General features: G+C 41.0%; 1 protein-coding gene across 2 annotated transcripts in view; it reads left to right on the forward strand.

Moving 5' to 3' along the window:
* limk2 (LIM domain kinase 2) overlaps positions 1–14,801 on the forward strand; it is a 37,081-nt gene extending 22,280 nt beyond the window's left edge. For both annotated transcript variants that reach the window (XM_083785038.1, XM_083785039.1), the window contains exons 3-16: positions 1,685–1,820; positions 7,290–7,399; positions 7,870–8,058; positions 8,924–9,029; positions 9,510–9,724; positions 9,889–10,075; positions 10,239–10,325; positions 10,587–10,718; positions 11,195–11,251; positions 11,546–11,611; positions 11,960–12,134; positions 12,268–12,323; positions 12,415–12,572; positions 13,214–14,801. In XM_083785038.1, the coding sequence (XP_083641164.1) occupies positions 1,685–1,820; positions 7,290–7,399; positions 7,870–8,058; positions 8,924–9,029; positions 9,510–9,724; positions 9,889–10,075; positions 10,239–10,325; positions 10,587–10,718; positions 11,195–11,251; positions 11,546–11,611; positions 11,960–12,134; positions 12,268–12,323; positions 12,415–12,572; positions 13,214–13,424 (1,885 nt within the window). In that variant the 3' untranslated portion in view covers positions 13,425–14,801. The remainder of the gene's footprint in view (positions 1–1,684; positions 1,821–7,289; positions 7,400–7,869; positions 8,059–8,923; positions 9,030–9,509; positions 9,725–9,888; positions 10,076–10,238; positions 10,326–10,586; positions 10,719–11,194; positions 11,252–11,545; positions 11,612–11,959; positions 12,135–12,267; positions 12,324–12,414; positions 12,573–13,213) is intronic.
* The last annotated feature ends 1,382 nt before the right edge of the window (positions 14,802–16,183 follow it).

Genomic DNA, 16,183 nt, shown 5'->3' on the forward strand with positions numbered 1-16,183 from the left:
GTGTTTCTGCCATTGCATGGCAGGCACCCAGAACAACTTCTGATTCACCATGATGTATTGTATACAATAGCATGAGGAGTGATGTATTTATTTATTTTCTATCATGCATTTGTCACTTTACTCTTTGTCAGCTTTCTGTACCATCTCTGACTTGTTTTGATCACGTGATTCTGTACACAGCTGTTACCCATTCTATGTGATCATGATTGACAAGAGGGTTGTATAAAGATGTGTTCATCTCTAGTCTGAGGAAGAGCATTGCGCTCAAAACGTCAGTCAACGTTTTTGTGCAAATAAAGGCACTTCACGAGCATCGGAGCCCACAGCGTGCGAGTACCTTCTTTTCATTATCTGTGCAGTACAGAATTCATTCCATATGTTGATCTGACCCCCCATGCCAAAGTGCCAGCGCTCGCCCAGCATTCTTCCATCACCCAGGCGGATGCGTGCACGTGGCCTCAGGGCGTCTTACTGGTATAGATCATAGTCAGTATGTCAAATGTAAGGACTGCAGTCCCTGAATCTCACTGTTCTTTATATTTTAATGGGTGTCTAACTAGGCAACTGGGAATTTCAGGGGGTGACTAATATCCAGTTTGATTTTGTCTTTAACTCTGACTGAGTTGCTGGGGTGTATTTTCTTAAGTGTGTAAAATGAGGGCACTTGGGTGGTGCAGAGTTAAAGTACCTGTTTACCACCGTGGAGACCATGGGCTGTATTTTGCGTGTCTTAAGTACCAGGTCTTATTACTTAACTTAAGTGATCAATGCCATTTGGCTATTCTGAGTGTCCAAAGAGCATTGTCCACGCCTCCAGGTCTTAAGTTAAGTAATAAGACCTGGTACTTAAGACACACAAAATACAGCCCCATGGGTTCAAATCCACTGATATGCATCTGGTTTGGCTGAGCATCTATTCTAGTCTATACAAACCCATGTTTGGGGGAGAGGAGGGAGGTGCAAAGTGAAGGCTAAGACCAAAAGTCCTAGTGTATTCTGCACTCTGTGCTATTACCACTGCCTATCAGATTTATTTTGCTGTGAATTGTATAACTGCAGCTTCAGGTAGTTCTTCCTGATATATGACCTAGGCAGTTCAGCAGCTTACAAGCAAGACCTAGCATGTCTCAGAAACAAGCTGCTTCTAATACATTTACCTTCATGAACGCAGACAAAGTACATGCTGTCATCCAAGAGAAAGGGCCTCCAGCTAATGTTCCACTCCCGTCTAACCTGGGAGGAGAAAGTATCATGTTCAGCAGTGATTGATGGCTTGATGCTTTCTGCAGCACCATCTCCCTTCTTATTGTTGAAACTCTGTAATATAAGGTATGTTTGAAGAAAAATTAACTAAAATGGCAAGTTTGGGCATAGATTTTGGCTTTTTCCCCCGTAAAAGTATTAGGAGTAGGATTTTTAAATCACTCTGGTCAATCAATGAGATTCTTTGTCAAGGCTCGACACGGGTATCGTTCAGATATTACTCGGATATACCTTTGCAGTTGTCAACATGCCTTTGAAATCCTACGCAGAGCTCTCTGCCTCTGGCATATCACCTTGGAAGTAGACTCGTTTGATGGTTGAAAAATGCTCTGCTAAAAGACACCATCTATTCACTCTTCCCTTTACTTCCTTTATTTCCTGCATAGGACAGTTATCAAGTGTATTGTTTTCCTCTCTACAGGTGTTCTGTGTGCTGTGACCACCTGACTAACTGGTACTATGAGAAGGATGGCAAGCTATACTGCCGCAAACACTACTGGGAGAAGTTTGGGGAGATCTGTCATGGCTGTTCTCTGCTAATGACGGGTCCTGCCATGGTGAGTTTAATTGATTGATTGAAAATTGTATTCACAGTATGTAGAATGGGTACATTTCAACGAAAGTACAGGTCAATACAAAAACTGCTACGAGGATAAAAACCAGAGACTTGTTTACATCAGGGTCCTCCATTTTCAATTCATCAGAACATTTAAAGACGTACAAATATGCACTCCATACTGTACACACAAAATGTGTACAGTATGGAAAAAAGGGGGAGGAGAGGGGGACTTGTAGCCGCCCGTAAGTGCTCTTTGAGAGCGGTTTTAAAGGAGTCTAGGGATTCACATTTCTTAATGGCTATTGGTAGGGCGTTCCACATTTTAGTGGCATAGGAGCGAAATTAAAGTCTGTTGTAAATGTACATTCTGACTTAATGCCTTTTGCACACTTTTACCAGTTTCAGTTCCTGTTCTAATAAACATTGGCCTAAAATGCTAACCATGTTAAGTGCATGACTAGGTTACAATACACAGTCAAATCCTGTGTTAATAGTCTAATAGTCTAATACAGCTTAATTTTTACAAGAGTTATATCAACACACTATACACACATGACTTTATTGTGTAGGCCTTTGGTCCCAAACCGTGTGCCATGAGACAAGTCTAGGTGTGCCTTGGAATTCTTTCGACAACCCCACATTAGTGCAATATATACAACTTTCTTTTACTGAGTATTTTGTGTGTACTCATTTCCCAATACAGAGGTAAATTCCATACCCTAAAACAAATGTATGATATGGATCTCGTGTCCACATGAGAGCAGCCAGCGACCAGCCTGTGATGTTATCCTGTGATGTTATCTCATGGCACACTGTTTGGGACCAAAGGCCTACAGGCACAATTGATTTCCATCCATTATGCAATGAAAGTTAATTATTGTATTTGAAAAAGTATAAAACGTGAAAAAACATTGTATATAGTATTGGTATTTGGTACTTATGTGGCCTACTGGCAGTGTGCACAAGAAATTTGGTGCTTATTGGTTCAGTGGTTTGCAAGATTATCTCCAGAGGAGTCGACACAGACAGACAACATAGACACACAAACCAACCCTTTTATATAGAGAGCTAGCCTTTTGCAGAGCCACACCCTGAAAATACTTCTTCCCGGAGTCCCTATTTTCGGCATGTCATATTAGGCTCAAAGACGTTGTGAGGTTGTAGATTATAGGCTATTTTTGCTGTGTTTTTGTGGTACAATTTATTATTTGGCACGTGGAGGCATCCACAATTTGCACATTTGTCAGCTTTTGTCAGGATTAATTAGAAATAGATAAGTTACATCATTAGTGCATTCATGAATTTATTTTTAGGTTTTTTTAGGGGGTGTGATGGGTGCCTGTACTTGAAACGGCACAAATAAACTATAAAAACAAGTTACTGTACAGTTAGGCCCTCATTTATCAATTGAGTGTAAAATCTGCCCAAATTCAAGTGTCGGTTTTGTAGTACACTCACGTCACCACGGCATTTAAAAAGTGATCGCAAACAGCTGATCCTTCCTTAATTTCATTCCTAGCATTGATAAATGTGACGGCTGAAATCAATCTGGCACGCCCTATGAAATCAAGCCTCGCCCTCATTTTTGTGACATGAAGAACTGCAATACGACCACACAACGTATGGAAACCATGGTTACATGATGGAAAAAGCCAATAAAAAAGTTTCCCCCGCTTGCCTTGCTGCCCGCCGCAACCGACAGCTCCTGATCACCTGATGTGATTTTTGTCCTGGTTCAAGTTCAAGGTTTTGCGGAAATGATAAATGGCGACAATTGCGGTAATTCCGGCGTGCACCCTTATTTTGGCATATGCCGCGTTGATAAATGAGGGCCATACTGTAGAAATTCTGTCACTAGCCAGCCACTAGCCTTCTGCCCAGAGAGAGACAGCACATAGATACTGTCCCCCCCAGTCCCTGATAACAGCTGTGTCTGCATCCTTTCACCTTTTTTTGTTTGACCTCTAGTCTGTATTAGTAAAAAGAAAAAAAGTGATTTATTATATATTATTATTTTGCACATAATATGAATACATGTGTGAGTTTTTTTTACTTGCCATTGGTGTGTCATGGGCACAAAAAGTTTGAAATCCACTGGTATAGGGAGGCTGTACTATAAGGTTAGGTTCTGTACTAATCTGTAGTGCTGTGCTTTAATATGTGTCATTGATTGCATGTATTCATGAAGACATTGCCAATGTTTCCCTTCAACTCAACATACCAGACCCCCTAGAAAGAGTGGGTCAAAGTTCTCCATGTTCCAGTTCCTCCCCGGTGATTGAGATCAATGCTAACTAACATTCATAAAAATATCATGCAGGCTGGTTTTGTGGTGATTACATGGACTGATGAGCGATGCTGTACACTGAACTGCTGTGGAACAAAGCAGCTTGGGCCTTTGTCCTCATATGTGTATTAGCTACCCCCCCTGCTTGCCTCCAGGCCTGCTCTATTCTCTTTACAGAAGTCCTTCACAGTTAATTTCTACAAGTATAGACTGGACCTAGTGGGGACCTGGAGAGGGAAGAACAGTTAGAAGTTCACAAGTTGGTTTGGAGGGCTTCCATTACCTAGCTTAAGTCCACCACAGTGGGATGGCTGTGTAGACGCAGTACTAGCTCATCTACCACCATCACCACAGTGTTTATTGATATTTGTTCAGGGTGTAATTACATATTATTACAGGGAAATGGCTATTTTCATTTTAGGTTAATTTCCTTTGTATTGTTTATATGTTTCACTATAATTGAGCATTTTCTAGTTGATGACACACAATGTGGGATAAATAAAAGCTGTGAGTTTCAACAAACTAATGTTCCTTTAAACTCATTGATTTTATTCAGGATCCTTTCACTAGTTGTCACTTCATAGCTTTTCCTTTACATTAACAGGAAAATCTGCCTCCTCACTTTTATCTTCAATATGTACTTTGCTCAGCCAATCAAATCATCGCCATGGGGGTGATCAGCCAATCACAAGCCGATGTTTGTTTTTCCACAAACCCTGAAAGCTGGGCATATGAGGGGCTAGCACCCCTCAAAAATAAAGGAGCTGCTCTGTTCAACGGCTGACATGAAGGTTTGTCAATGAGACGAGAGATATTTAATGAAGACTGAAATAGAACAGAGTTTAATGAATAACAGAAGGAGGCACTGATCCACAAACATTGGGTTATGTATTAAACGGTAGTGCAGGAGAGTTTTAATAAAGTTACAATGATCGGCAAAATACTTGGGTGAAAAAGGGAAGTTTAGAATGCTTAAGCGTTGAGTGTTGGTGTTAATTAATGCATTTACATAATGTTACATATTTTTCATTATTTTGTATCTATGAAGTCTAAACAAAATAGTAAAGGTTGATGGTATCATCCCTCACTGGTCACATGCAGGGTTATTTTTCTTTAGTTAGTTTAGTTTAACTAATTTTGCTTTAACTGGTCTAATGTGGAGTCTAAACCGAAGGGTTCCGTGCCACCAAACTAAACACATAATGAACCTCTTTCTGTTTAGTCTTGGCTTCTACTACTAATGTCGCTTTACTAGTCCATGTAGCCAAGTATTTTGGCAGGCTTGAGTTGGCAGCCACTTACCAAGCAACAGAACCATCACGGGCCCTCAGCTGGGACAAGCCATGCAAAGCTATTTCTGCTAGTGGCGTTCCAAAGGCTTCTACTGTGCAGATTGTACTGAAGCAAACAGTGTTTTATTCCACTTTGGGATTTTATTTTTAGTGGGTACTGTGACATTTTACTGTTCTCTGTCACGTAAATGGTCTATGTTAATCATCTATGTACTGTAAATGGTCTATGTTAAAATTAAACTGCTTTGATAATCAAAGTTTTTTTTCTGCTTAGAGGGGAAAATGTACAGCAACAAACTCTAGTATAGTATATCCTGGGGTACTGTATATATTAAGAAAAACACCCCATTCTTTAAAAAAGAGGCATGCGTTTTCACACCTAGTGAAAACTGCAGTATTCCTTCCCTGTTTCCCAACATTGCCACTAGTGTGCGTGGGCATGTTGAAGCTTGTTGTGACTGGGGTCAGTGATGTTGTTCTTGCCTTGCAGCCAGGGAGTCACAGCCAGACTACTTGAAGGTTGCACTCATTTGGCTTACATCACCCAATGCTTACCGTAGTAGCAGTAGGGAATCCTTTCTCGGCACTCTGATTCACAGTCCACATGGGGGGGGGAGTTCTCATTAATTTAATTTCCCCTCATTAGATTCTGTGTTTCAAAGTGATTCCTGCAGTATCTACCTTTGAGTATGTCTTCTAATGTACCACTTGAAGGGCATCTATCTATCAAAATATAGTTCTGTCTAGTTCAAATAATCTCTACATTTATAATGCCTCTGAGCTTAATATGTAGAGTCTCTAAATATTAAGCTTGGTGCATGTGTAGAAAACGTATTGGTGTGTATTGTAGACTAATAACTTTAAGGACTTGTCTGCATTGTAGACTAATTAAGTGAAATGAATCTAGCGTCGCTTTTTCACAAACATGGCTGACGTAATTCCACTTTTTTCTCACCTTTTACCAGCAATGTTAAGAAAACAACGTCCTGTCACCTCGGATTCTGTCCGTAATCACTTATTTTGTGTTTCAATGTTGCCTATAATATGGTACAGGTGTCCATTGACATATCTTTCTGTTTTTGTTACCAGACACAACTATAAGTCTTGGTTAGCTAGTTAGAATTGTGTTACCCTCGAGCAAATCACTTTGAGAAATGAAATCTATACCCTACTGTTAAGTTGAAGCAGAAGTACATCAGCCGTGTTTGTGAGACAGATCAGAGCTCCCCACCTGGTAGAGGGTACGATACGGTATGAAGGCTAAGTCCTTGCTGTACTGTATTTCATTCTCTCCCTCTCTCTGTCCTGCCTTTCATTTCACAGTCAAATAAAGCCACATGCCAAAACAGTTGTTAAAAACAAAGTCTATCATTTAGCATTATGTGTGCATGCATTTGTCTGCCACATTGCTCTTTGATACCTAGAGAGGAGATGTTGCATGCAAGATGTCATCTTGCATGCGAGGGAGAGAGAAAGAACAGCTGGTTGGGAGTGTAAGATAACTCATAGAAAGGGAAAGGGTCATTTACTGTCATTAAGGCGGTGTGTTCCCAGTGTGTTCGTGAGAACATGATCGGGGAGAGTGTGAGCTGGCAATGGGAGGTGTGACGAGAACATTGGAGCAGTGAGTTGCCTAGGACTGTATAGGTAGTGACATCATAGCAGATTCCAGACAGGTGGAGAGGTAAGCAGGTGTTACTGAATGTGTCATACTCAACGAGAAGAGGAGGGTTGCATGCACCACTGTATATCATAACCCACTTCTCCTCCCAAAGAGCAGAGCTCGGTGCCGCACAGAATGCTCACCTTCGACATAGTACCGCGTCCTTCTCTGAGGATACACCCTGACTGTAACATGAAGGTCAATCCAATGCATTTGTCCTCCCAGGTGGCTGGAGAATACAAGTATCACCCAGAGTGCTTTGTGTGTCTAAGCTGCAAGGTGGTGATTGAGGACAGGGATACATACGCCTTGGTGGAACATTCCAAACTGTACTGGTAAGACCTTTTATTATTATTAATACTAATAAAATGTTTTTATTTATTTTTATGTTGCTGCAGATGTTTATGGAGTGTTTAGGCATTCAACAGAATCTTACATGTTTGAATCCTTATACCATTCCTGGGGTATTTGTTTGGTGAAGGAACTGATGAAATACAAATGCAGATACTGTACCGTACATTAAAGATTAATAGTTAAGAGGACATGGTCTCTATAGTAACTAGTTCTCGGAGGAGCAGTGAGCTCTGCATCTTATAGTCTCATCAGCAATTACCAATAGTTTTTAACTTAGATCACAAGTTGTAGCCTTAATATTATTGCACTTTTGTTGTAATGCATAATCATTTGAAGGTGGACATTAGCTCAATTATTACACCGTGGTAATATTCAGTTACTTTTCATTTGGGACCATAGATTACTAACACCTACACAAGTAGTGATTCACACTCTCTTCACTTGTGTGCAGCGGAAAATGCTACAAGCAGGATGTTCTCACACCCATGTTGGAGAAGTGTTCATCTGACTCGGTCCTAGACTCCCTTCCACACACAGTAACTCTCATCTCCATGCCTTCTGCTGCCAATGGCAAGAGGGGGTTTTCCGTCAAAGTGGTGAGGGATGTGACCAGCGGCTCAGCCAGTGTCCAAGTCAAAGAGTAAGTGTTGCACTGCAGAGACCGTATGCGTAATGCAGAATTACGTGACACTGATTATAGGCTTTCTAAATAACAGGATGCAAGTGTGTGTCGGTCTCACTGAATACATTGCATTATGCTTGTAATTGATTCCTTAAAACTTGTTGATGCGGGGAGCACGGTGACACAGTTGGTAGTGCTGTCGCCTCACAGCTAGAAGGTCCTGGGTTCGATTCCTGCTGGGGACGTTGTGGGCACTGGCGGTGTGTTCCCTCCTCCGCGTCATCAGTGCCCATACCCGAGGCGGGGGTTGGCGATAGGGCCTTTCTGTGTGGAGTTTGCATGTTCTCCCCGTGTCCCCTAGGGTAGATACCCTCACAAAAACATGCCGTAATCCTGGTCTCTAAAACTACCTCCCCCTGGCCAGCCGGGGCGCCTGATGGAGGGGAAAGGAACTGGTCGGAATAACGTGTCCCTTCCACGCGCTATGTCCGGCCGGGGAAATTCCCCTCTGTCAGGTGAAAAGAAGCAGCTTGGACTCCTCATGCATAGGAGGCATGAGGTCAGTCCGCTGCCCCCCAGGTTGGCAGAGGAAGTGTAGCGCCCAGGATTACATTAGATAATTGGCACTGGGTGAAAAGAAAAACTGGGTTACAAAATCGTGGGATAAAAATTAAAAAAAAAAAGAAAAAAACTTGTTGATGCAACCTTTACCAGCTCAAATATATGCACACTGTGATTGATCGCAGACACTGTCCTATGTTGTTCATGTCTGTAGTTACTGGCCGAATAACAGACATGAGCTTCTTTGAAAACAATTAAGATTAACAACCCATTATATTCTTTATGTGCATAAAATACAACTACTGGTGCTGTGTTTCTCCAGGGTTCGGGGGATGCTTATAAGTCCAGAGATTCGGAATGCGATTCACGTTGGAGACAGGATTCTGGAGATCAATGGCCTTCCAGTGGGGGCCTTGATGGAGGAGGAGGTGAGTTTGTACCTCAGCATGTGAAACGCCCTATGTTTATGAATGTTCATGTTGTATGAATAAACATATTGTAATCCATAAGCTGTTACTAAAGTATATTACAGTACATGTCATGAGATCCTGTTGAGATTCCACACGTTCCTCCATCATTTACACATTCTTTAGCAGGGAGAGTAGGGTATCTGGCATGGCTCCAGTAGCTCGTTCTCATAACCTCACCATAGCATACATTCCATTTCTGCCTTCATTCACTTCTTAAAAACTTTCCTTCCCACCTATCCTGTTTCCCCTGAGGTGCATTCCGATAATAATTTCTCTGCTGCAGTGAAACGTAATTAGAATTCTTAAGCTACGAGAGTCCTGTTGTACAACTGAATTTGATACCTAACCTAACCTACGACGTGCCAGTCTTATTTTACAGTTATGCCCATTATGACATTTTGTTCAAAAAGATGCTTCACTTTCTTTGGCCATGTTCAGGTTGATGACCTTATCCATCAAACTAGCCATACACTGCACCTGCTGATAGAGTATGATCCAGTCAGGCAGCGTTTGGACAGGCTCAGGCTGGGCTCCTCTCAGAACCAGATGGGAGTTCCCGCCACCTCACGCATGCGCCTTTCTTCACCCTCCGATGCTGTTCTAGAGAGGACAGATGTGACTGATGATGGCACTCTGAAGCGAAGATCATTAAGGTGCATTACAGTTGGCCAAGCAGCCAACACAACATGATGCTTATAGAACAAAGAATATAATGATTGTGATGGACATAATTTTTCAGTTTACGTAGGAATCCTTCAAAGGTTTTGCCTTTGTGTGTTTTATAGTGAATTGCTCACCACACTGTTCTCCATTATAGGCGCAGTAGCAGCATATGTAAGTCGCCGGGGCCAGCGTCTCCAAAAGAGCACCCTAGTCTCACACGGGATATTGGGCGCTCTGAATCCTTGCGATCCTCCAATAGCTGCTCTCATCGCATATTTCGGCCCTGTGACCTCATCCATGGTGAAGTGCTTGGAAAAGGCTTCTTTGGACAGGCCATCAAGGTTAGCATCATTCTAACTGACCACATCCTGCCATCCAAGAGTTTGCACTGTTTTTACATCCGTTTTGTTTCTATTTATCATTCATACCAATGCGATATCTGTAGTTTACTGCTTCTCATGTCTGTACTTCAACTTTGCATTTGGTTTGTGTGTACCCCAAAAGGTGACCCACAAAGCCACAGGAGAAGTCATGGTGATGAAGGAGCTAATCCGTTGTGATGAGGAGACCCAGAAAACCTTCTTGAAAGAGGTAAAGGAGGTCTAGATTTACTAGAAAAGCTATCAGCTATGATTTATTATACCAACAACTGTATAAATATTCTACGTTTTGCCTCTATGTACATTTTATTTTATACAAGGTTTTATTCTAGTCCTCAACGGATTTGTTTATGCACAAAAGATATTTCACCAGGGTAGAACTTGGATTCCATTCATTACCTTCTTGAAATGGCAATAGTTGCATGATCTTTTCTAACACTCCTTCTCTGTCACTCTCTCAATTGCTCCTTAGGTCAAGGTAATGCGGTGCCTGGAGCATACCCATGTTTTGAAGTTCATCGGTGTGCTATATAAGGACAAGAGACTGAATTTGATAACCGAATTTATTGAGGGAGGCACGTTGAAGGATTTCATTAGAGATACGGTGCGTTAAGCTAGTTTATTCACTTAACTCCCTCCCTTTCTTGTCCCACAGCACAGTACCAAAATAAACGTTAGTGGCCATTGAATGTACTGTGTTGTACTTGGTCCTGTGTGGGATGGAGCTGCCCTGGAGTAAACTCTACTAAGATAAAGGGCTCTTGACTCTATAGTGGGCTGGCTGGCTGGCTGGCATGTGAACTGGCAGAGCTGTGGAATGAGGGTATAAAGTGTTCCCAGGTGAAAATTCCACACCTCCTCCCACCACTGACTCAAGAGTTCAGGACAACATATGGTCTAGAATTCCTTTTCCTTTTTTTTTTTTTTACTGTTTTGATCATTTAACAACAAAACCTTTAACAATGGTTATATAGCTCCGGCTTTGTATATGAATTTTGTAACAGTGATCAGTTTCTTTCACCATTTGAGTAGCATCTATTATTCATTTATCCTTTTGTTTTCTTCCATGGGGCCTAACAGGACCCGTTTCCATGGGAGCAGAGGGTGAGCTTTGCAAGGAGCATTGCTTCTGGAATGGTGAGTTGGCCTCTTGCAAACTGCCAAGACATTAACATTCATGAAAAGAAAAGCATAAGGTATCCTTTTAGCTCTTGTGGGCAGCTGTGTTGCATAATACAAAATCGGTGTACTCAATCAGTACCGAGGCATATTTACTTGCATCAAAGGTTTATTGCAGATTATATCATTACTCTTTAAATGCCTTTTTATGCATTTTAATTGGCTCTGTGAATGAAATAGGCCATGCAAATAAACTTTAGTGTTACCTACAGTATTTATTGCAAACTATAACTGTATAATCTTTGTTTTCAGGCTTACCTTCATTCAATGAGCATCATACACAGAGATCTGAATTCTTATAATTGCCTGGTTAAACTGGTAGGTAACAATCAGTAATACTGTATGCTTCTTAACCCTGATCTATATGAAAATAGACAATCTACAAGCGTGTGAGCTTGTAGATCTGCTATTCTCACTGCCCAAGACTGTCTATACAAGAGCAAGAGTCTAAATTAAAATGTTCAAGATCTTGGATTTTCGATTCACGAATCCCTCAGTTTATTCCTTTTTATATTAAGAACTTTACTCCAGCAATGCCTTCAGCTAAATAATTAGGTATTTTATGGTTCTACCGGTTTTTTACACATGCATTACCAGCCTTGGTTTGTTTGACCCACTTTTCCCACAATTGATTGCACCTTATAAATATATTCATGTGTTCAACAGGACAACACAGTGGTGGTTGCTGACTTTGGACTTTCCAGGCTCATAGTAGAGGATAAAGTTAAACCCCCATCTGAAAAGCCTACCTCTAAGAAGAGAGTCTTTAGACGCATTGACCGCAAGAAGCGCTATACTGTAGTGGGGAACCCTTACTGGATGGCTCCAGAGATGCTCAATGGTGAGCAACGCATGCCAGAATAATACACAGGATACTCCAAAAACTAAACGACGTTCATTATATTTTTTATTGTGGTGTCTCTGGCACCTGAATATCCCCTGCAGGATTAATAAAGGTATCTTATCTATCTCAGGTAAACGCTATGATGAGAAGGTGGACATTTTCTCCTATGGGATTGTGCTTTGCGAGGTAAGACCATTGTTATACATTAGGACATCTACTGTGTATACAAACAAGCAAAGCATGGGTTGACTATTATGTCCATGGTCCTGTGTTTCAGATTATCGGGCAGGTGTCTGCAGACCCCGAGTGCCTTCCCAGGACGATGGACTTTGGCCTGAATGTTGACAAATTTTTGGAAAAGTTCCTCCCAGATGACTGCCCACCAGCTTTCTTTCCATTGGCTGTGGCCTGTTGTGATCTCATACCAGAGAACCGGTGGGTCCTCAGTGTTACTGAACACCCAAGTCACAAAAATGTTGGGGGTGGATACTGGATAGTCAGTTGTCGGATGGTGTTGTTAACGGAATCGCTATTACGTCTCTTGGTGCTCCTTATCCCATCTTTAATCGCATAAAAACACATGAACTTGTCTAACAATAAATTTAAGTACTAAGTTACTAACATACACAGTATAAACTCAACCAGGTGCAAGCTACAGCCTCCAACCAATGAAAATATGTTGATCACGGGTAGAGGCAGAATATCCACTAGTTTTGACTATTTTGTTTGAACAGTTTTCTTCTGTTTTTGTGTCTGGTTGATTACAGGTTAAACAAATGTGAATTAAGCCAAAAAGTGGAATAAGATGGCTATTCATTTAGGGGAAGGTAACATGTTGAAATTCAGGTTGTAAAGCAGGCTACATGTGGGAAAATTCTCCAGGCTTCACCCTGTGTGACATTATCCAGGCTGTTTTGTAGACTCTGTAGAACCAGTGAAAAAACAACCTTCAGATACAATCTCAGTCCTGCATGTGCAAGGGGAACGCCTCCACCGCCAGATTGCTTCCTCATGTTCTCTCTCACCTCATTCAGCCTGGGTTTAACCTCTAACCCCCCCATGTGTTCATCCCCCAGGCCACCCTTCCAGAAACTGGAGGACTGTTTCGAAGCTCTGGCCTTCAACCAGGAAATGGGCATCCCCCTGCCTGCTGGACTGGATGAACTGCACCAAAGTCTGTGTCGACTTCACGGCCGCAAAATCGGTTCATTGTCTCGGAGCTCAGACCCGGCAACAACAACAGTAGCTTCTCCAGATGGATCTAGTGTTACTGGCAATGGTACCTAGCACCAGTGCCTCTTTGGCCTGTTTGAACTGCTGCAACTGCAGTATACAGTCGATGGGGAGAAGAGAAAAAAAAAAGAACTATGACGTTATGGAAACTGGATCACCTGAGGTAGCTGGACCAGTCTCCTTCCTATGCTAGAGGCCTGCATTGTGATGAAACAAGGAAGGAGCTGCATTTCAAGAAGAAAAATAAATCTAGTTTAGTTTTTCTGTTACAGTAGGTCACATGATGTACACACACCAGGAAATGCAGGGTTTTGTTTTATGTTTATCATGCATTACAGAAACATTTGAAATTGTTTGAGGCCCTGTGCCTGACAAAGGAGGAGTCCTAATCTCGTGGACGATCTTTGGTCTATATTTAATACAAGCCTCCTTGTGAAAGTGGATTTGTTTCACGTGGCTTGTTTCTATCTTTCCATTTGGCTCTGGAGTTATTGTCTGCTATGTGTGGAATGCAGAGACCAGTCCTTGCCCACGAGAAGCCTCACTTCACCACGACAGCAAAGAAAACAGATTTGTGAATCAACCTGGCTGATTGACATGTCACAGTAAATAGATGACAGGACTTTAGAGGAAACTTTATTTACCGTCTTGTGTAGAATTGGAAGCCAAATGCTAAGTAGCCCCCAAGTCAACACACCTAGGTTCAGAGAGGTGTGAAGTAAGAATGTTATGATTTTATTGACCAAGGAGAAACTTATTTTTCATGCTACCTTTAAATGTATTTTTCTATTTTTCTTATTTCTTTTTAAATATATAGTGAATTTTCTACCTAGAGACCACTGATTTACTACACGTGTTGGTCGAGTATGTAGTATTGTATGTTATTTTGTAAATCACAATGCTAATGTTAATTAGGTTTAACGTGACAGATCTATGGTTCTTTAGATGATTGGATTATTTTCATTTTTTCATATTTTAAACCATTTACTGCGCACAGTTGTGATTAGTCTTCCTGTTTTCCTATTTTGGTAACTGACTAGCTTGTTTTCAATGAAAATTGCAGTTGGTCTAATTGTACATCACACATACAGGGGAGTGTTAAACTGCTGCTCTTCATTCATGTGATCCTGCTTTGTGTTCAACAGGGCTGCGCTTTCAAAGACATTGCAACTTACCAAAATGGTTACTTGTACAGACAACTGGCTTTGTATATTTTTCTTATTAAGAACTGTATAGAAATATGTATATATTCTGGCTCTAATTGGATGTCCTTTCTAATGGGAATCATGGATTTGTAGATTTTAAGACATTTTGTATAATAAAGATTGTAAAAGGTTTTTCTTTTTTGCTAGCATTATCTAAGGTACTGACAACTACTACTATTAATTGTATCACTGTAGTGTTTCATAAATAAAGATTCATTTTAAAACATTTCTGTCATCCTGCAATATTACCTGTAATATGGTGTATTCTCATATCTGTATAAATCACACCTGTGTGAAGTGAGGGGCGCCCACACTATATCGGCCACATGGCGGCTTACATCGTCATTTAGTGCCATGGCCTAAACAAATATTAAAGTCCATAGACTTGGCTGGCAAACGATGTATCAAGTGCTCTAAACAAAAACAATCACACCCGTGTGAAGTGAGGGGCGCTAATTTATTAAAGTAAGTCTAACTCATGTTGATTTGGTGATGTAAAACAAGGTGCCAAAACAAACATTAAATTCTCTTTATTGTTAATGGCATTTAATGTTTGTTAGGGACAAGATGTACATTTTCCCTTCATTGTCCATGGCGTTTCTAAAACAAATGAACTAAAACAAACATTAAACCTGTATATAGATGTCCATAGACTTGGCCGCCACAGGATGTACTCTTCAAAAGCCATGCATTGGAAGGGCTAGCGCCCTCAAAAAAGTACAGAATCTGGGATTCATGAAGGTACATAAAGAATCCATGGCAATACAGACAGTATATTTTTGGAGATAATGTTTGGTTGAGTGGACAGTCAAATTAAGTATTAGTGTGGGACTCATGAAGGAGTGGACTTGACACAGATATCTGCAGTATATCCTGTTAAAGAGCATCAGATATAGAAGCACATATGGCCACAAAAAAGTATCGTGCTAATTTTATTTTGAATGATCTAAACTCTAAAGGCACTCACTTGAAATTAGGGAACATTTAAAATGGCAAAAGTTGTTTATTTTGTTTTGTTTTTTGATAGCATTATGCCAGTTTGTCATGTTTTTTCTGCTTTGAAAAATAAAAACAGTGCTGTAGTAACCACCAGAGGGAGACCATGTGTGCACTGACTGTAGCCTGATAAAACCCTGCAGACTGTCTGGATAGAGACCTCTAAATTGCTTACTGAGATGTCATGTTAAACATGGTTTCTTTGTTTTAGAAAGGCATTGCAGAACCAATCTGTGTTTTAGATAAATAGTACTATGTATGATTCGTTTTTTCTCCAAATTATTTTAGTCACTGAAATGCAGGGCTGAGATTGTATCTGCCCATCATACAAATTAGATTTAATACTAATTTCAAATGACGCTCACAGTACTGTGACATGTTGCATATGTAACGCCCGGGATTCTAACTCGGGTCTCCCGCATGAAAGTCCAACATCTTAACCACTAGAGGGATATCCCTTGATTCCCTTTGGACCAGGGGAGATATTAGACTTTTGAGGCCATCATGCAGAGGCTCTGAGCCACTCTGCTACACATAATGAAAATGAAGATAACAATCAATATAGGCATCAGTTACATGGAAATAATGAAGCAGCAGCTTCAAAGCTAACCA

The sequence above is a fragment of the Protomyctophum parallelum genome, assembly GCF_964188405.1.
Source record: "Protomyctophum parallelum genome assembly, chromosome: 15".
Classification (NCBI taxonomy): domain Eukaryota; kingdom Metazoa; phylum Chordata; class Actinopteri; order Myctophiformes; family Myctophidae; genus Protomyctophum; species Protomyctophum parallelum.